This window comes from Zingiber officinale, chromosome 6B, assembly GCF_018446385.1.
Source record: "Zingiber officinale cultivar Zhangliang chromosome 6B, Zo_v1.1, whole genome shotgun sequence".
Taxonomy (NCBI): Eukaryota; Viridiplantae; Streptophyta; class Magnoliopsida; order Zingiberales; family Zingiberaceae; genus Zingiber; species Zingiber officinale.
Genome location: NC_055996.1, coordinates 95,990,526 through 96,012,608, shown reverse-complemented (window position 1 = coordinate 96,012,608; position 22,083 = coordinate 95,990,526). Strand labels below are relative to the sequence as shown.

Here is a 22,083-nt window from a genome sequence, read left to right as displayed (position 1 = left end):
TGGCTATGAAGGAAGGCTTCAGCACAAATCGACCACCCTACTTCGAAGGAGCAGATTTTCAATATTGGAAGGGCCGCATGGAGTATTACCTCAAGACCGACATTGCCATGTGGTTCTCAGTCAAGGAAGGTTTTACACCACCAAAAGATGAAGAAGGTAAGGAACTTTATTCGTCTAGGTGGTCTACCGAACAACTACGCAAAGCACAAGCCGATGCCAAGGCTATGGTCACCTTGCAATGTGGAATCGCCAAGGACCAACTCGTCAAGGTAGGTCCGTTCTCGAGTGCAAGAGACCTATGGAACAAACTCATCGAGCTCCAAGAGGGAACTCGAGATTCTCGGATTGCCAAGAGGGACCTATTCTTGAATCAACTCCAAAATCTAACTATGAAGGACAATGAAACGGTAAGTGAGCTTCATGGGAGATTCAAGGAGATCATCAACGGTCTACACTCGGTGGACGAACGAGTGGAGAATCGCGATCTCGTAAGGTATGCTCTAAAAGCTTTTCCTAGGAATGCCTTGTGGTCATCTATGGTAGATGCCTACAAGGTATCCAAGGATCTTTCCATTGTTAAATTAGATGAATTTTTCTGTGAGATGGAACTTCATGAGCTTGCTAACAAAGGTCAAAAAGAGAAGGGTATTGCTTTGTTTGCAGGACCAAAGAGCAAGGATGGAAGAAGGAAGAAGGAAAAGAAGAAAGAAAAGGAGATTTCCTCATCCACCTCTTCCTCAGAATCCGATGATGAAAGTGGATCATCATCAAGTGAGATGGCGAATTTCGTAAGAAGAATCATGAGAAGGAGCAGGAGATACAAAGGAAAAGGTAAACCTAGTGAACAAAATATTGACAAAACTAATGTTACGTGTTATGAGTGCAGCAAAAAGGGACACTATCGAAGTGAGTGTCCAAAACTTAAGAAGAAGGAGGAACGAGCCAAAAAGAAGGAGGAAAGAGCCAAGAAGAAGAAGGCTCTCAAGGCCACTTGGGATGAGTCCTCATCAAGCTCATCGGAGGAAGAAGAGAAGATGGAAAAGAGCACACGACAATTAGCACTTATGGCAAGGGAAGTTTCGGACTCCGGAAGTGAGGGAGATTCGAGCGACGCTTCAACCGCGGCTTCATCATCGTCGGATGATGAAGAGGTAACCTCTTCTCATATAGAAAAGTGTTATAAGACTATCACTCACTTATCTACATTGCTTAAAAAGTCAAAAACAGAAAATAAATTGTTAAAAGAAGAAGTAAAAACCTTAAGGACCCTTAGGGAAGATGAGGTCGATGACCTACATCTAGAAGTCCTTGAGGATGAGAACAAGGCGTTAAAGGGTGAGGTTGAGAAACTCAAGAAAATGCTTGAGAAATTCTCAACTAGCTCTAAGACTCTAGACATGATTCTAAATGCCCAAAGGGCAGTCTACAACAAGGCCGGGCTAGGGTATCAACCCAAGGAGTCGAGTTTCATTTCTCTAATGTCTAGAACTCAACATAGTAGATCACATGTTTCTAGGGCTCATGGAACTAGGAAAGGTATGACCAAGGCATGGGTTCCTAGGTCTTTCGTTGTAGAAGCATTAGGTCCCAAGATTTGGGTACCTAAAACCTCTATCTTCCGTGTCTTGTAGGCATTGGTCGAGGGGGAGCATCTATCAACTTGGTTTGTTGATAGTGGATGCTCCAAGCACATGACCGGGGACAGATCACTGTTTTCTACCATTCAAAACAAAAATAGAGGTAATGTGTCATTTGGTAACAATGGTAGCCTTAAGGTTGTAGGAGTTGGAGACATTCATATATCCGAATGTCTCCATATCAAGAATGTCCTTCTAGTCAAGGGGATGACTTTTAATCTCCTAAGTGTCAGTCAATTGTGTGATACGGGTTACACAATTGAATTTCATTCAAGTCAATGTTTGGTTAAACACATTGACACACTTGACACGGTACTAGTAGGCACAAGGGTTGATAATATTTATCAAGTATCGTTTAAAAGTGCTACTAATGCTTTGATTAAGTGTTTCATGTCGAAAGAAGAAGAGTCTTGGCTATGGCATAGAAGGTTGGCACATGTAAACATGAAGAACATCCGGAAGTTGGCCAACCAAGGATTAGTGCGAGACTTACCCAGCATCAAGTACCACAAGACCAAACTATGTGATGCATGTCAAAAGGGTAAGCAAACAAAAGTTGTTCATAAAGGTAAAAGCACTGTAAGTACATCTACTGCTTTAGATTTATTGCACATGGACCTATTTGATTGCAGTAGTGTAATATCATTGAATGGAAGTAGATATTGCTTGGTAATCGTTGATGATTTTACTAGATACACATGGACTTTCTTTTTGAAACATAAGGACCAAACTATAGATATTTTTATTTCCTTTTGTAGAAGAACTGAAAATGAAAAATCTACAACAATTAAAACCATTAGAAGTGATCATGGTGGGGAATTTCAAAATCATAGGTTTCTAGAGTTTTGTCAAGAAAAGGGATATAGGCATGAGTTCTCTACTCCAAGGACCCCACAGCAAAATGGGGTTATGGAGAGAAAGAACCGAGTCCTACAAGAGGCTGCACGAAGCATGCTCAATGAGTACTCACTACCGAGCTACTTATGCTGTGAATACAACTTGCTATGTGCAAAATCGAGTTTTAATACATAGGTTTTAGGAAAGACTCCCCATGAACTTTGGTTTGGGAAACCGCCTACAATTAAACATCTTAGGGTGTTTGGTTGTAAGGTGTTTATCTTGAACACCAAGGATCATCTTGGGAAGTTCACGGCTAAGGCTGATCAAGGGATATTGGTCGGGTACTCTCTTACCAGCAAAGCCTATCGAGTCTACAACAATAGGACTAAATTGATTGAAGAGTCCTCGATGTAGCTTTTGAAGAAATCCCTAACTTAAATGATCAACCAAGGGATATAGGAGAAATTCAATTTGAACTTAGAAATCTAAGTTTGAATGATCAAAATGAAGAACGAGTCGAAGTTGACTCTGATGTTGATGAGCAAAGGCAACAAAGAACTCAATCTGATCCTTTGCCTGATATTGAGTCCTTGCCTGTGCCGAGTGAGACCACTCATGAGGCACCGCCAACACCAAGGCAGTCTAGGTTAGCCACTAGTCATCCCCAAGATCAAATTGTGGGAGACATCCAACAAGGGGTTAGGACTAGGTCATTCTTTAGAAATGAATCTAATGAAGTTGCATTGATTTCAGAGATTGAACCAAAAATAGTTGATGAGGCATTGCACGATCCTGATTGGATCTTAGCTATGCAAGATGAGTTAGGTCAATTTGAAAGGAGCCAAGTGTGGGACTTAGTTCCTAGACCTAAGAAGACCACCATTATTGGAACTAAATGGGTCTTCAAAAATAAGTTAAATCAAAAGGGAGAAGTTGTAAGAAACAAGGCAAGACTTGTAGCCAAGGGCTATAGTCAAGTCGAAGGTCTCAATTATGATGAGACTTATGCTCCCGTGGCCCGATTAGAGTCCATTCGTTTGATGCTAGCTTTTGCTGCACATAGAGGTTTCAAACTCAATCAAATGGATGTTAAATCTACCTTCTTAAATGGTTTTATTAAAGAAGAAGTCTATGTTGAACAACCACCGGGGTTTGTGAATACCGAAGCTCCAAACCACGTGTACAAGCTCAAGAAAGCACTTTATGGGCTTAAACAAGCACCACGAGCTTGGTACAAAAGGTTGTCAACTTACCTATTAGAAAAGGGCTTTGTAAGAGGCCAAATAGACCCAACACTATTTCTACGAAGAGATGGTGAAAACATTTTTGTAGCCCAAGTATATGTCGATGACATAATTTGTGGCTCAAATAACAAGGGCTATTTGAATGAATTCATTTCTCACATGGAAAGTGAGTTTGAGATGAGTCTAGTAGGAGAGTTGACATTCTTCCTTGGACTTGAAATCAAACAAACTCGAGATGGAATTTATGTCCATCAGACAAAATACACTCAAGAGATGCTTAGAAAATTCAATATGAGTGACTCTAAGGAAGTGTCCACTCCAATGGCGACAAACACTCGCCTTGACAATGATGAGAGTGGAAAACCAATTGATCTAACACAATATAGAAGCATGATTGGTAGTCTTCTATATCTCACAGCTAGTCGACCGGACATACTCTTTGCTGTGGGCATGTGCGCTAGGTATCAAGTCTGTGCCAAGGAATCTCACTTAATTGCAGTTAAGAGAATTCTGAGATACCTTAAAGGCACAATTAGAGTAGGTCTTTGGTACCCACGTACTGAGTCTTTTGACTTGATAGGTTATACCGACTCCGATTATGCTGGATGCAAATTGGATCGGAAAAGTACTAGTGGGGGCTGCCAATTTTTAGGTTCATCTCTAGTTAGTTGGTCGAGTCGGAAGCAACATTGTGTTGCTCTCTCCACGACCGAGGCCGAATATATTGCCATGGGAGAGAGTGTATCACAGTTGTTGTGGATGATACACACCCTAGAGGATTATGGACTTTCTTATAAGGGTGTACAAGTGCTATGTGACAACATTAGCACGATCAACCTAACTAAAAATCCAGTCCATCATTCGAGGACCAAACACATTGAAGTGCTTCATCACTTCATAAGAGATCACGTAGCTAGGGGAGACATTGCACTCACATATGTTGAGTTGAAGTCAAATATAGCTGATATTTTCACCAAACACCTTCCGGAGAATGAATTTAGTCATTTAAGGAGGGAGTTGGGAATGCGTTTGGCTCCTTAGGTCCTTAGGACTTCATAATGATCATTAAGGACTATTAAAATGACAAGAGTAATTGGGACAATAATTTGGGCAACTTGGGAACATCTCACACAAACTATAAGGTTTAACAAAATATTTTTGTTTGCTAGAAATGGGGTGAGATGCTAGGATCAACCAAATTATTCAAAATGTATCATGCATCCCTTGAATAATTAGGTTGAAGAGACATAAATTGAGTATGGGGAAGGCCATTACATAATTCATGTGTATTTTGCTCCTAGATCTTACTCATATATTCCAATCAAGGAATCTTGGTTGGACTTTTGCCTAGAAATTATCTATTTATGGTTGTTGGTTGATGTGTTGATTGATATGGTTGTATGATTCATTTCATGACTTTGATTGTCAATACGATTGGTTGTTAAAGGAAATAATATTAACTTGGATATATTTTGACAAACTTGAAACTGATCATGGCAATCCTAGGTCTTAATTAATACCTTGTTTCACTATATGGTTTTTATAAGGTTTTCTGAGATTGAAATTCTAAGATTCCAAATGTCTGAGTTTTTGGATTTAAAGTCTGAAACTTTCGGGCTCTACACAAGCTAAGACCATAAGAGCTCATTTTTTAAATATACTTGTGGGTGTTGATTCTAGGTTATGAATTTGGGAGATTCTGAATTCTTGAATTCTGAAATTTTCAAAATTCCCGATAGATAACGGCTCATATTTTCAGTTACTGAAAATTATATCAGACACTGATCGGTCCAGGGACCGATCAGGATGATTCCTGATCGGTCTCCACGACCGATCAGGAGATTTGACGATACCTGATCGGTCTCCACGACCGATCAGGACAGGAAATTCCTCGCAGCCCACTAATCCACATCTGATCGGTCCAGAGACCGATCAGGAAGATCCCTGATCGGTCCCCACGATCGATCAGGACGATCACTGACCGATCAGGATGTTTCCTGATCGGTCAGGATTTCTCTATTCGGACAGCCGTCCGATCAGATCACACTGTGCACTATCCCTCATTAAATCCTCCCGACCTCCTCTCTTCCCGATCTTCTTCCTTCTCAAAACCCTAGCCGACCGACTCATAACCTAGCCGACGCCCCTCTTTTCCTCCCGTCTTCTCGACCCATCATCTTCTAAAAGCCGAAGCTCACAATGGCGCCCAGGTAACTCTTCTTCCTCCCGAGATTTGTTCATTCTTAGCATTTTTAGCTTCTTTTCACAGGTTCTCTATGTGTGTTGTCTCGGTTCTCTCTGTGGTGGCTCCGGTGCTCACTCGTTGCCCCATTTTACCACATTATTGACCCTTAGAAAGAAAGTAGTGGGTGAAGGGAGCTCTAAATCTAAGTCACCTGAGAAATCCAAGTCCTAGGCACCCACCCGACCTCAACCTTCCTCCTCTTCAAGGTTCCCGAACCGCCATTTTGAGCAAGCATTTCAACATAGGACATTCAAGCTGCTTCCATGTCGATCTATGGATCGAAAGTATATGGATGAATTTTGTCCTTCTGTGTCCGAAACCCTAGCCTATTTTAAACTTGACTCGGTAGTCTACTTAGAAAGGGACATCAACCTTGACCTAGTTTCTGAGTTCTATAACAATCTTCATCAGAACAGTGATGGTGTTTATAAAACCCGAGTCGCTAAAAGACCTATCGATTTCTCCATCAGAGAATTTTTTGGGTATCTAGGCTGCCGAATGTGTTCGGGGGATCTTTTTTCCATTTATCCTGATTTACCAGAATCATTACGTCCTCCACTTGATGTCTCACCTGACTCCATCTATGAGTACTTCTTCGGTCATCCTAGACCAGATGACCTGGATGAGTTGGATGTTGACTTTCCCACCTTTGCTGCCCTACGACTATCTGCCCCTGACTATATTCTTTTTAAGATAGTCACAAACTGTATTCTTCCAATCACATCCAAACCTCTTGCTGAAATCCGACCCTATCATTGTTTGATGCTCTATGGGTTACGTCGGTGTCTCGACTTTGACATTATGTCCAGCATCTACACTTCGATCATCTCATATTCTCGGCCCAGCGGCTCCACTGTTTATATGCCTTATGGGCATATAATTACAGATTGGCTCGAGACCCTTCAGGTAGATGTGTCTAAGGGTAGGGTAGTCAAAATTGTAGGATCGAAAAGAATTTAGATATCTCCACAATGACATGATATTGTCCACTTTGGGCCTAAGCTCTCATGGTTTTGCTCTTGGGCTCTACCCAAAAGGCCTCATGTCAATGGAGATATCTTTCTCTTATAAACCCATGATCTTTTCCATGTGTTTTCAATATGGGACTATGTTTGCAACCTTGCAACCCCAACAATCCCCCCCTCAAACAAAGGACCATGGGCTTCCCACGTCCGATCCTTGACCCACCAGGTCTTCCTGCCCCTCGGTCTACCCGACCTACTAGGACTTCCTGCCCCTCGGTCTACCCGACCTACTAGGACTTCCTTGCCTAGCCGCAACTAGGACTTCCTGCCCCTCGGTCCACCCGACCTACTAGGACTTCCTGCCTGGTGCCTGGTCCTCTTGATCCGAACATAGGAGCCCCCACTTTCTTTGTTCGAGGTCAATATTGTACTCACATGGTTCAATTAGACCATAGCTCTTGTGCACAGTCGGTGGTTAAACCTTCTGGCAGTCCGGGCTCTGATACCAATTGTAGGATCGAAAAGAATTTAGATATCTCCACAATGACATGATATTGTCCACTTTGGGCCTAAGCCCTTATGGTTTTGCTCTTGGGCTCTACCCAAAAGGCCTCATGTCAATGGAGATATCTTTCTCTTATAAACCCATGATCTTTTCCATGTGTTTTCAATATGGGACTATGTTTGCAACCTTGCAACCCCAACAAAAATGGTCAGGCAGGATTGCCGACTTGGGAAACGGGCATTTTCCAAGTCTGGCATCATTGGACAAAATGGGGGTGTTCAGTGGAAGGATGGGAGGGCTTTGGGTGAGTTACCACGGGGACCTCCACGACAGGTTGCTCCTGTTGCTGCTCCTCCTGCTGCTGACGATGGAGAGGCCGATCCTGATCTGCGCTGGCAGATCGCCGAGCTGGAGAGCCGCCTTGATCAGCATGATGAGATGATATCTGCTGAGCTGGATGGCCTGCGTATTCGGATAGACCAGCGCTACAATGACCTGCGCGGGCATATTGACCAGCGTTTCGATGATATGCGCAGTCATCAGGTGGTGACACAGCAGTTGCTACTCGGATGGATGGCACGCTACCCGCCTCCGCAGTCTTACCCAGGCTATCCATCCTCCAGCGTGCCGCCTCAGGATTTCACCCCTCCTGCCGATGATGGTGATGTTCCTCAGTGTGAGGATGTTGATTGATACAGTTTGTTTGTTGACTGCCTGTATTTTGGATGTTATTTGTTAGTCTTTATGACTGAACTGGATGTTTGCACTTCTGATGTTACTCCTGTATTTATGCTACTCAGTTTTATATTTACTTGCTCGTTATTATGCTTCATTTTCTATCGGTCATTAATATGCTGTTCACTTGCATGTCTTGTTTTGTCTTTTATTTCCTTATTACTGTCTTAGAATACACTTAGAGGGAATTCTAAGCGCTTTAAGAACCAGACGGTAAGGGTTAAGGGGGAGTTCTTTAAGTTATCTTACCTTATTCGTACTTTTTCGGTGTTTGACAAAGGGGGAGAAGATAACTAAGTTTAGATGAATGCAAATGTGAAGACCCTCACACAGTGTTGTATCCGTCTTAGGGGGAGGATCTTGATTCCCCTAAAATTATGAAAATTTGAACAATTCTGATCAAAACTTAAATCGTGTTATCAAACAAAAAAAAGGGGAAGATTGTTGATACAGTCTGACCTGGCTGTTGTTTTGATGTTGACACTGATTTAAGTTTGTATCAGATAGTGTTTAAACTCAGAATGACTACTGGTCGAGGTTGATCAGTTGGGAGGGAAAGTCCTGGTGAGTGAAGCCAGGCAAGGGAAATCCAGATGGGTCAAGACATCTGGTGAAAAGTCCAAGCAGGGAGCTTGGCACGGGAAAAGACCAAGTATGGCGACTTGGCACGGAATGGTCAGAGAGGGCTCGGTAGCTCGTTCTCTGGACCGGACGAAGTCGGAGAGGGCTCGGTAGCTCGTTCTCCGGACTAGGTCAGAGAGGGCTCGGTAGCTCGTTCTCTGGATCGGATGAAGTCGGAGAGGGCTCGGTAGCTTGTTCTCCGGATTAAGTTAGAGAGAGACTTAAGTGGACTTTCAATGGCACATTGGATCGGTCGGTAGACCGATCCAGTGACACAAGAATCAGTGGATCGGTCGGCAGACCGATCCAGTGAAACTAAGTTCCACGGATCGGTCTGATGACCGATCAGATGACACTCAGTAGCACACTGAGTGAAATCTGATCGGTCTGGGAGACCGATCAGGAGAAAAGCTCGCAGAAGAGAGAAAGAGGTGGATCGGTCTGTGGACCGATCCACACTCAATCTGATCGGTCACTACGACCGATCAGAATGGCCTCAGACCGATCAGGCTGTTGCCTGATCGGTCCAAGGCACTGTGATCGGTCTGGTGACCGATCCACACACTCTGATTTGTTCGCTGTATCAACGATTCCTTCACTGCTTTTGATATATCTCATTCATTTATGTGATGTAATCCTCTGTGCTGTTAGCTTTTGAGTTTGCAGGTTAACAGGTATCATTCCAAGCCTAATTTCAAATTAAGTTCGTAAGAGGAATGCGACAAATGGTCTTTCTGTTGGTTTCAGCGGTGCATGGTGCATTTCAGGCATCAACGGATACTGCTGTGATCTGGCTGCGATCTGCTTGACTCCTGGGGATTGGTTCGAGCTCAGGAGATGCCAGTGTTGACTGTGATATCATTGGTGTGAGTTCAGAGAATCAGAGAAGGAGGAAAAGGGCGCTGATTTGTGCAGTTTGGACCAGATCCGTGACAGCAGAGATCAGGTTTTGAGAAGCAGTAAAAACAGCGAGAGGGGAACAAGAACAGAACAAGAAAAGCTTGAAAGAAAAGTGTGCTGTTGTGCGAAGTTCTTGAGCTCTCGGGTGAACTGCGATCTCTGTTTCTGCTACTGATCCTCGCGTGGTTGTAAGCATTTCTATTCTCCTTTGCCACCGAGTTTCTGTAAGTCTCGTGCTTTAACTTAGATATTTCTTGAGACTTTGTGGGAAGGTTACTCCACCTAGAAGGAGGATCTTTAGCCGGAATTCTTCCGGGGTGCGATCTACCGAAGATCAAGGAGTCGTCCACCTTACGGACACGCCGAGGAGTAGGGGCAAGTTATCCCCGAACCTCGTAAATCTGTGTATCAGTGTTTGTGTGTTGGTTTTCGTTTTGTTTTAGTTTGCTTATTCCGCTGCGCTAACTAGTTTCTGTGTAGAACTCTCTGCTTAAGTTTTTAAAGAGGCTATTCACCCCCCCCTCTAGCCATCTAAGATCCCAACACCTCTACCCTTTCTTTTATAATCCTTGATCTTGGCAAATAAGGAAATTTAAATAATAACTTCCTTAATTCCTTTGCCATGAAAAGAAAAATTATTTTAATTTAAAATAATTTTCTTTTCTCAATAATAATCGTCGGCCACCTTTTCTCCCAATCAAGGAAATTTTAATTCACACAAGAATTATAACTTCCTAATTTGCTTCTGGAAATTTATAAAAAATTTCTCCAATAATTTTTCCCTTCATGGTGGTTTATAAAAAGGAATTTTTATAAATTAAAATTTTCTTTTAAACATGTGGATAAAAAGAAAGTTATCTCTAAAAATTAAAATCTTTTTCAATCTACAAATAAGGAAAGATATCAAATCTTTTCTTAATCTTTTGTAGAAGCTTTATAAAAGAAATATTTAATTTTTAAATTCTCTTTTAAATCATGAACATGGTTAAAAAAGGAAAGTTTTCTCAAAATTAAAATCTACCTTTCAATCTACAAATAAGGAAAGATTTCAAATCTTTTCTTAATCTTTTGTAGAAAGCTATAAAAGGAAATATTTAAATTTCAAACTCTCTTTTAAAACAATGATATCCACATAAGAAATAATTTTAATAAAAATTCCTTTTTAATATGATGTGGCCGGCCACACCAAGCTTGGGTTCAAGCTAGGGACGACCACACCAACTCAACTCATCCTATTTACTTGGCCAGCCCAAGCTTAGGTGTATGGCGGCGAAGCAATTATTCCTGTCGAAATCGGCATAGAGTCCGTCCGGATTCAAAATTATGATGATGATAACGCCGAGCGGAGGAACATGGAGCTGGATCTCGTCGATGAGGAGCGAGCCAAGGCGTCCGTCCGGCTGATGGCGTACCGATAAAGGATGAAGCAAAATTACAATCGGCGCGTAATTCCTCGATCGTTCCAGGTTGGTGACCTTGTTTGGAAGAAAGTAAAGCCGGTCGGCGACGTCGGCAAGCTGGAAGCTCCTTGGACGGGCCTCTTCAAAATCATCGAAAAGCTCCGCTCGGGCGCTTATTATTTGGAGGATGAAGACGGGCAGCAGTTAGATCGACCATGGAGCGCGAATCATCTCCAGCTATACCGAGCTTGAGCTTACCTGACACCATACTGCTACAGTTTGAGCACGTCTCTGATGTGACAGCGGATCCTTCTGTCGTAAGATTTGGAGTATGGCCAGATTATAGAGCATGCCCGCTGTCAGATGTCCTTTTCTCCTTACTCCCTGTCGGGCGTCCGGCCGGCCAGCACGCGCCTTGCGTCCGGGCGGTCACATAGCGTGGTTTACTTGGGAGATTTCCGGTAAGGTGCTCTGTGGAGACCGTTAGCAGTATGCCACCTTATGTCTTCGGCCGAACGTGTCATCCGCTCGGCCTTACAATCCTATATATTCAATGAGCGCTGAAACCCCGACTCCTGCCGGGGCGCCTTTTGTCATCTGTTAGTCACCGGTCGGCCGGCCGGACGGTCGGCCCATCCTTCTCCGGTCGGTCCATCCTTCTTCTATCGACCACCTGATCCTTTGACTTCCTCGTGGTGTTGACTCCCCAGAACGGAGGTCCTTGTTCTTACCGCCGGATCAATCATGTTAGGGGGTATGCATGCTCTGTTAAAGTATGATGTCAGAGGTACTTTCCTGACAGGTCCTTTCATATGACACATTGGAGAATATGTCCACATCTCGAGGAGTGTGCATGTTATCCACCAGGGCTCTATATAAAGAGGATCCAAGCACCGATAGAGGTACACATCATTCACTGTTTGTGCTTACGTTACTGTTCCTCTGCTTTTCCTCTATTGTTCTGATGACTGATTTGAGCGTCGGAGGGTCAACGCCAGATATCTCTTTCCTTAGTAGATATTAAAATTACTTGTTTTATAAAATGGGGAGCGATCTACAGTTAGTCAGCATTGTAATATCTCTGATTTTTTATCTTTTCATTTTCGGACAGGATGAGTTCATAATTACAAATCTGTGGTAATAATTAAGAAAATACAGAAGTCTTTTTTATATTAAATAAGACTTTGAAAAAAAATAATTTAATGCATGGTGATGAATCTCTATGCTTGATATGCTCATAATTGGAATGACAGCTTGGCACAATTTCATTCACATCTAACCCATACCAAGCTCTAGTACGTCATATCCTTATGAGTGTGATAAAATCTAACGTTGCGCATTCAACGTCAAGCTTGTCAAATAATAATAATAAATTTAAATACAGTAATTAAACATCAAAGTAATATAATTATCATTTAATTATAAAAGGGTAACTAAGATAGATGTATATATATATATATACATTTGACACAACTAATTTCAGTTAGAAATAAATAGATATGATAAATAAGAAAATAAAAAAGGCTTAACTATAAAACTTATTTTCATTTGAAAAGCTTGAAACTCCCTTCAATCTAATAACTTCTTGATGCAAACTATTAGGCTCGAGTTCACTCAATATAGGGTAGTTGCCATTGAATCCTCTTGATCTGGGCTATTTGGGAATGAAATTGCATCCTTGAGTTGAACTTTTATAAAGATGAAGCTCTTCCCTTTTAACAAGTCGAAAAAGTCTCCCTTGCAAGCATATACTTTTCCATGGCACATGCCTTGGTGCAAATGATGCATTAAGTGGTTGCATTCAATTTTAAGTTTCAATGTTTGTGCAGAGAGTTTAGGTTAAACTTGCATCTTGATTTAATGTGTGTTTTCCTAGAACATTGGAGAAGTGACTAGAGGGGTGAATAGATGGTCATTTGAATCATGCCCATGTTTACAAATGATTAGTATGTAACGGGAAAAAAATACAAACAAGAAGCACAAAAATACAAGTACACAATACAAATAAATCAATTTTATATGATTTTGTTGGTCCCGATGCGACCGTCAATAGGAGGGGTTGAATTGCCTACAAGAAATCAAATAACCCCTTTCTCATTCTTTGGATTTTGATTAGTAAACATAATTAAATAACTAAAACAATTAACATAAAAAATAATAACTTATAAAAAACTATAAGTAAAAGGTTAGAATTTTTTACTTGTTACAATCCAAATGGTTGTTAATCCAAAATAGTTACAAAGCTCCACTGAAAATATCTTCTTTATTAAAGACAGAGAAGTTTCTTACACCCTTTGAAAAGCTCATGTATTAGCTAGAAATTGAATACAGAAGCTATTATTTATTTCCTAACTCTAGGAGTATTTTTATAGTCTCTGAAAAACTCTATCCAAAACTTGAAGACATCTTCCATTGAATCCAAGGTGCCTCCAACATGATAAGTTTTATCCACTAAAGATAAAAGTCTATCTTCGGCTAACGGTCATGGAAGGTGCCTCTAACAAGTTGGAAAACGCCTTCGACATTGTTAATGAAAGACACCTTCCAAGCCATTGAAGGCGCCTTCCCTGAGACAGATTAGCTCCTTAGCCGATCTTTTTCACATGGATGATGCTCCGGTCAACTGGAGTTGAGTTCACCCAAACCCAACTCTAATCTTCTCCTCGAGTAGGCTTCCTTCCCAGTTTCTCGTCCCTCGAACGTTGCGCACGTCCTTCTGGTTCACCGATGTACTTTTCTGAAGCATCTTGTCCCTCTGATGCATTGAGCCCGTCGACTCCTTTCCCGTGTCATCCTTCTCGCTATCTGCATTTTCTACTCGATTTTTTGTGCTCCTAAGTTCCTACACACTTAAGACATCAAAGACAAACATGACCTAACTTTAACTTGATTGATCATATCAAAATTACCACAAGGTACTTACAGCTTTGACCATCCTAACTCCTATTTCATGACCTATAATACTATAATACGTTCGTGGATCACTCTTGAAATTTTCTCTATTTTCTCATTCTCGTGTACCTTACAAAGCTCTTACAATATTTATTACTTACACCCAATACAAGGAAGAGAAAATACAAGATAAAAATATATATATATAGAAAATACAAGATATATATATATATATATATATATAATAGAAATGAATTGCAACCTTTACATTGACTTGTTTTATTTTGCTTTGGATTGCTCAAGTTAACTCCGGAGTACATTACCATTTGCTGAAGGTCCAGTTGCCAAAATCCCTAAATTTTCCTATTTTTATAGGATACTTGTTGTTTTTTAGAATACATCCTATCAATTGACTGTTAACTTAATTCAATTGATTGAATGTTCTGAACCTGCATATAATTTATTTCCTAGGTCTACAATATCGACTACTTAAGTCAACTAATATTCCATTCAATTGACTGATTCATTATAGTATTTAAGAATTTAATTGTTGATTACAACCTTATCTAATAAAAAACTTAGCTTGAATTCCTACAGTAACTTCAGTCAACTAATCTTCCTCGTACTATAAATTTAGACAGTTTTAAAATTGAAGCAGTGTCATGCCAAGAGACATATAGGGTCTCTTGGATTTCCTCATCTATTTTATAAAGTTGATCTTGATTTATTAAGACTTCTAATACTAGAGATCATTTCTTTAAGACTTTATGTATTTCCTAGTTTCTATAGTAGACCTTGACTTAGAAGGACTTTTGATGCCTAGAGTTCTAGCCTAATTCGGGAATTCATCCTTTCTACCTCATATCAATCTTGAGCCCCTAAGACTTTCACCGGCCCAAACACAAGTCAAAGTTGATGACTTTCACTTGTCTAGTGGCGACTCTTATAGGACTACCTCTTTATATGGCATTCCGTCAATTTAACTTGTCAGAACTTATCACTAGCTATTTAATAGGGGTGTCAAAAATGAATCTGACCCGACGACTAAACTCGAATCGATCCGAAAAAAATCGGATTCGGGTTAGGCATTTTCGGGTTCGGGTTGGAGGGTTGGAGAGTAAAAGAGTCTCGGGTTGGGTCGGGTTGGGTTTGGGTTGACCCGGGTTGACTTAAATATAGGGTTTTGTGGATTTTTTTGGGGTTAAATCAAATTTTATTTTAAAAATTTAGATGTTTTTGTATATATTAATATCATGTTTGTATGATAATGATGGAATATTGAGATAAAAGTGAAGAATTATAGGGAAAATAGTCCAAAAAAAATCGTTTTGAATCGGATTTTCGGGTTATATGGGTCGGGTTCGGGTTGATCGGGTTGGTCGGGTTCGGGTTCGGGTTGAGGTGTTTTGGGTTGAACTCGGGTTCGGGTCGAATTCGGGTTGGGTTAAAAAAAAAAAAAATTCAACCCGACCCAACCTGATTCGACCCATCCGAATTGACACCCCTACTACTAAGGATACAATTACTTGGCGACTACAATTATCCTTTAGACGACGTGCATAAACATCGCTCGTAAGTGTTTCCATTTATTTACTGCAATTGTTCATGCATATATAATGAAGATTGGTATCAAGCTATACTTGATATGCATGATCGAATGATATGCATCTTCGATTTTTGTGCAGTAGGAATTTTGTAAATTATATGCATGACTTTGTATGAACAAGTTTTTTAAACATCAAAAGGCTATTAACACAGAATGTCCGATTCTCGACGAAGCTCTTTGCATGATTTACTAATATTCACAGTTTATCAGTGAATGCATCACTTGAATTATACGAGGCATAAAATTATTCATAAATATAGAACATGTACAGAATTTTTACACTGTAATTACCATGACAGTTGAATATTGTGACATTCTATTAATCTACACGATTTCGAATTTTTTCTGTAAGGATTATGCATGGATAGAATTCAATTGAATAATAATGATAATAATAAATACGTGCTTATGGAGATGCGGAGTATTCACCGGCTTTATACTGTAGGCTTTAACATTGAGGGGTTTAATCGGAGCTTTAGCTACGTATACTCTGACTCAAATTATTATATCATTATGACTTTAATCGTTATCTCACCATTAATTTTAACTCCCACATCATCTCTAGACCCGCATAAGATGCATTAATCTTCTACATATTGAACATTCATGTAATAGTTTAGAAGTTTCTTCTGGACGGTGCGATGTTTAAGACATGTAAAATTGTCATATGCATGAAGTCTTGGGATCGATATTCGACGTGTTTAAGTATGCCTCCTTACATGTTATGCTACTTGTACTAATGACTAATAGATATCCATCTATGATTTATCTTCTTCGTGTTGATGGATGAGCAAATCGCATTGTGCCACGTGTAATAGTTATAAAGTCCAATAAACCCTAAAACGTAACATTAACCTACCTTTTTTATATCTCTGTATAGGTTTTCGCCAAAGATTAGTAATCAGAAAGGATGACAATCGATATGAATAAAAACACGAGGGGACAATTGATCGAAGAGCTAGAGGAAATGACCCGCCCTTTAATCTATTAAAAATTAGGTCGGTTTATTTAAGCAATTAACTTGAGTTACACTAGTTGGCTTGGCCAAGTAAAGAAAACTAATTAAAGAAAAATCTAGTTTAAGTGTACTTTTGAATGATATTGGACAAAAATTAAAAGGGATCCAAATTCTGTAAATCGAAAGTCCTTTTTCCAAAAACGAAGGAAAACAAAAGACGTCCATTATATTTTTTATCCCAAAAATACTTTTATATTTTAATGCTATTGTACGACTTGTTATTATAATACGTAGCTACATAATAATTGTTATAAAGTCTAACAATTAATACAATATTATGTACTGGATTTTTTTTTTCCAAATATGCGTCCTCTGAAATGGATCCTATTCTATTGTATTAAATTTATCATAGAGCCTAAATTTTTTGGTCCGTTTTTTTTTAATGTTCCATTGTGGCTGAATTATAGTTAGAATCTAGTTGGAATTGATTATGATTTTTTTTCACATTCTCATCTAGATTATAATTTGAATTAGGATAAGTGGTCGGAGATTATCGACGATAGGCAACTAGGCGCCAAATGGGGAGACGACCTTCAGTCATCTATCCTGATCCAAATTATAATCTGGATAAAAATATAAATATAAAAAGAATCATAATCATTTGCGATTAAATTCTAACCACGATCCAATCATATTAATATCATAAAAAATCAATAGATAAGATCTATTCTCATACCACATTGGTTCAAATTTAAGATATTTTTAGTATAAATTATGCGATGGGATATTTTTTAATTGTTTTGAAAATAAATATTTGTTTGACAAATTTAAGAAGTTTTTTTTTCCTTTTAAAATAAGAGTATAAAAAAACGACATCTTTTTTAGTTGTATCGAAAGAGAGAAAAGACATTATAAAATTCGTATTTCGCGGTAGATTCTCTCTCTCTTCTCCAATTCCATCACTCGAGGGAGGGAGGGAAGGGATTTGGAATTGGGAACGCGCGGGATTCGAATTCTCAAATCCGCTGCGGCCCTCTTTATCTTCTCTCACCCGATTAGCCGATCCCTCTCTTCTCCTGTTTTCTCCCATCAAAACCCTACCCGCTCATTTCGCCTCTCCTCAATCCCTATTTTCCATCACCTCTGCAGATTCCACTGATCTCCCACCGCCGCTAGACAGGATGGCCAGACCCGCAAGTCAGCGAGATGTAGCAACCAATAGAGGCGACCCGGCGGAGCGCTGTGGTAGAAAAAACGGTCAGGAGAGAGATGTCGGAGTCGCACCGTCAACTGGCCAAGGAGCAGCTGAGCGTCGGGTTCTTCGATCTCGTTATCTGGCGGTCAAGAACCTGATCAGCGGTTGGTATTAAATTCATTGATTTCGCAGGGCCTTGTAGTTCTCTGACTGATTAGGGTTTTATTCACTTTTGGGCGTATGGTTCAGATAAGAGGGAGGATATTACGGGAGTTGATTCCGACAATTTCAACTCGATCATTACGGAGGTTGAAAGCTTGCACGAGCTCGGTATGAGTAGTTGAATGATCATAAATCTTGCTCTATCTCATGTCTCGTGTACCTTCGTTTTCGAATACCATGCCATAACAAAGCTCTGCGAATTCGCTTCTCATGTTCCTAGCGCATTTGTTCGTTCCAACTCCCTATCAGATGCAAGGCTGCTTCGCTCACATGGGCATGGATCCAGTGAGCGTTGTAGTTGCTTATGCTCGAGCAACAATATGGACTAGACAAAATGATTACTTCATTGCCCAGGTGTTCTTGAGGTTCTTAGATGTTTTATGTGCTGCTGTCTAAGAGAAAGATGATAGACTTGAATGTACAGAATGTAGTTCATATTGGTCTAGTTTTCTTTCTGAGTCTACCTCCATGATGTAATCAAGATGGCATTGATATCATGGATTCTTTTTGTGATAACTGTCATTTCTATTTTCAGCACCAAAGAATAATCTTCTACTATTTATTAATCTTTTTTTTATTAGTACTGTTTCCTTTATTTTTATACTCGTATATGAGTGTATACAGACAGTGTTTCCTTTTCTTGAACAATACTAAGAGAAATGGAAAGAAAAGAAATAAGATAATTAATATCTAAGTTATTTCTGTTTAAGACAAATGAAACTGGATGGAAATAAAATTTACACACCTCATCAACATAAACAAGTGAGATGCCTCAATTCTGTTTAAATGAATAAGATAAAAGACATATTTTGGAAATAATGCACAATTCATTTTTTTTTATTAAAATTTTTTCACACCCTTTTTTACTTCCTCATTTCCAAGTACAAATGCAACATTACTTTTTTTTTTTGTTCCTTGAGCTATTAGTAATTTAGATGTGTGCATATACAGTACCAAGTTTCAATTATTCTTTGTGATTATTATGTCCTGAACTGTTGTTTTGCCTGTATACTCAACAACTTTAGTTTTGGTTTGATCATACTTAAAAAAAACTGATAGTTTGTTTCATTCCTCCAGAGTTTAACTGTGGTATTGCAAAGTAGCATGCAATTGTGAATTCTTCCACTACCACTTTTCTTGTTTTTTGGTGGTGTAGATTTATTAGCTTGTCATTCCCATCCACAAATAGAATCTTTATATTTTAATTATTTCATCCCCTCTTCTGTCTGTTTACTCGCCTATAATAATTAATTTTTCAGAAAAAATTAGAGAGAATCAATTAACTTTCCTCTCATGCATATAATACAGTTCAGAAGCCTAGGGAGCAGGTGGCAGACGCAGAGGCTCTTTTAGACATTACCAGCACCTTGGTAACATCTGTTAAGTCTCAAGCAAATGAAGGAGTAACCCCTTCAGATTTTGTAAATGCTCTTCTAAAGAGATATGGAGAAGTAACTGGAGGAGGAAACATTATCCAATGGTCAGATCTTGGCCATAATGTTGCTCATATTTGCAGGAATGCCTTTGGATGCTCCACAATGTATGGTTCTTGTAAATTATTTAGTTTTTGAATTGACTATATATATATTTTATATTTATCATTCTTAAAATATTGCACCAGACTCATGTTAATAATAAACTGAAATGTTCTGTCTGTCATTCTTGTGTATTATAATGTTGCCAGGATTGGTCCTATGGGCAATGAATTGAAGCAACGTAAGGTTGTTGTTCAGAGAAAAAGGACAAAACCAACTGAAAACACTCAGCCAGAAGAGGTTAGGATTATTTATTCTTGTTGACTTATTTTAGCTAGGATATTTCTCCATTTTTTATTTGAAACTGCTTAAACATTGAAAGTTCTTGTATGCTTAGTATAATATTATTCAGCAACATTTCAGGTCCAAAAGTGTTGTTGAAATATATTGTAATACATTAATGGATTTTTACCGTAGGGTCTCTCTTAACTTTGCCTCTGCCCTTCATTTATTGCCCAGTTTTTAATGCTTGCATCAGTGCCATAGTTTCAGATCATGTTTCTAATTAGTTGTACTTGTTTAAACTGTGGCATGTAAAGCTGCTTGATCTCCTTGTTTTATTATTTCTGTATTGCAAGTGCTCCAGAGGAAACCCTCTTATGATATCTGGAATCTCTACTATTTAGTATTAAGCTTCTATAGAATGAATATTATTGGAAATATTATTGCATATCTATAGACAAAAATCCTGATTTTTAACATCTATTCCGTGAGTGAAGGATGATCTTACTAGTAGCTGTTAACTTTGACATTCTATGTTCTCTGTTTTGTTGATATGTAGCTTGTCAATTCTGGGACTGAGGTTAAAACTGAGACTGACAAGAATATGACAATCATGTTTGGCATCTTAAGAAGAAAGAAAAGTATAAGGCTGGAGAACCTGGTGCTAAATAGAGAATCATTTGCACAGACTGTAGAAAATATTTTTGCCTTGTCATTTCTGGTAAAAGAGGGAAGAGCAGAGATGACTGTGAATATCAATGGGCATCATATTATTTGTAAGTTCTCTTTGGCAGTCTAGGATTTTTATTGGTCTTTGATATCCTTTGCGGTGCTTCTGATGGACTTTAATTTCTTTATCAGTTCCAAGAAATGCTCCTGCAGCTTCTGCTGTTGCATCAGGTGAAGTCTCATACAGTCATTTTGTTTTCAGATTTGATTTCAAGGACTGGAAGGTAAGCAGTTCTTATGACATTTGCAACTTTCTTTGTCTTTTGCTATATGAATATTTTTATACCTTATATGGATAAACAAATCTTTTTATTCTAAAGCATCAATTATGACACATTTCTTTCATTAATATTCAGATAGTTCATCAGGTTCCTGGTAGTAATTAGAGAACAAAAAAGGGTCATAGGAAAGGATATCTTTAATTGACATGGTCTTATTCTTGATATCTTTGTGTTATCAAATATTTCTAGAATTAAAACTTATCATGATTTTGGTAATCATATGCCATCATGTATCAGCTTAACATAGAAAAAAAATTCTTCTCCAGAGAACTTTTATTAACTCTGAGATGTTACATCAACAAACAGATTATAAATTTAACTAGCTTTGTTGTAGTATCAATGCCAATTGATTTGTTATATGATTTTGTGTAGTTTCTTATAAGTCTTCTTGCATAACTTTACATTTTAATATTTATGTATTTGTAGCTGATGATTGACAGTGTTGCCATTGGGGAAGAACTGATGCCACACAGAAACAGCTGTGGTGATGGTAAAAGTGCATCCAAATCGAGCACTGCTGGTGAGGAATCACATGCCCCTGCAACACCCATCAGAAAGCTGACTAGAAATCAGGGTCTGATCATACAAGAAGCTTCTGTTGTTGATGAATCAATGGAAACTGCTGGCGCCACCAAAACTTGCAAGAGAAAACATATATTTGCATAGATTTGTGCTGATGGGAGTATTGAGTTGGAAGTGTTTCAGCTGTACTGTGGATGATTAATTTAGACTAATGTGGACTGCTTGAATGCAGTGATGTCTAATTTAGGCATTAGAATTTTTGCAGGTAATTGATTTGTCAGCCAAGAGATGTATCAGTCAGAATCTTGTTTATGCAGCAGCAGTGGCAGATACAATCTAGGCATGGAGTATGTGTTTTTGGGCAAATGTTCTATGCCTAGTCTGACATAACCTTGTTGAAACATAGTTCTAGTATGATGTTACTTTGTTGAAACTTTTTATAGATATATTAGCTTTCAATCTTGATAGTGCAATGGAGCCTGTAGTTAATATCCAAATCTATGTTTTGATGACTTATTAATTTAGTTGGATTTTATCCAGAATATTATTGACTAAACTAATGATTTGTATTGACACTTTTAATCCATGCTCTAGAACTCTGGATAGTGTTCTTTAATGAGCAGTCTAGTTTATTTGAACCAATATATCTTGTGTTTTCAAACACAACCATTTTTAAATTCCTTTTTGCTAAAAGGTTGGAAAGCAATAAATGCAGTTCTTTATTGATAAAAGGTTTTTGTATTGCGCATCTTTTGTTAGATTACTGGAATGAGGTAATTTTTATATGATGTGGCTTGAATGTTCTTGTAAAATTTGGTTAAGTTTGATA

General features: G+C 38.9%; 1 protein-coding gene across 4 annotated transcripts; it reads left to right on the top strand.

Moving 5' to 3' along the window:
• Positions 1-17,497: 17,497 nt before the first annotated feature.
• LOC121993249 (non-structural maintenance of chromosomes element 4 homolog A-like) lies at positions 17,498-21,713 on the top strand. Of its 4 annotated transcripts, none has more exons than XM_042547966.1 (7): positions 17,498-17,907; positions 17,993-18,073; positions 19,274-19,505; positions 19,650-19,740; positions 20,282-20,498; positions 20,584-20,675; positions 21,159-21,713. In XM_042547966.1, exons 1-7 carry the CDS (start codon positions 17,730-17,732, stop codon positions 21,396-21,398), a joined length of 1,131 nt encoding a protein of 376 aa, XP_042403900.1. In that variant the 5' UTR covers positions 17,498-17,729; the 3' UTR covers positions 21,399-21,713. The 4 variants fall into 4 exon arrangements, with proteins under 4 accessions (XP_042403900.1, XP_042403901.1, XP_042403902.1 ...); XM_042547967.1 differs by having other exon boundaries at positions 21,173-21,371; XM_042547968.1 differs by having other exon boundaries at positions 20,584-20,622; positions 21,173-21,346.
• Positions 21,714-22,083: the final 370 nt, after the last annotated feature.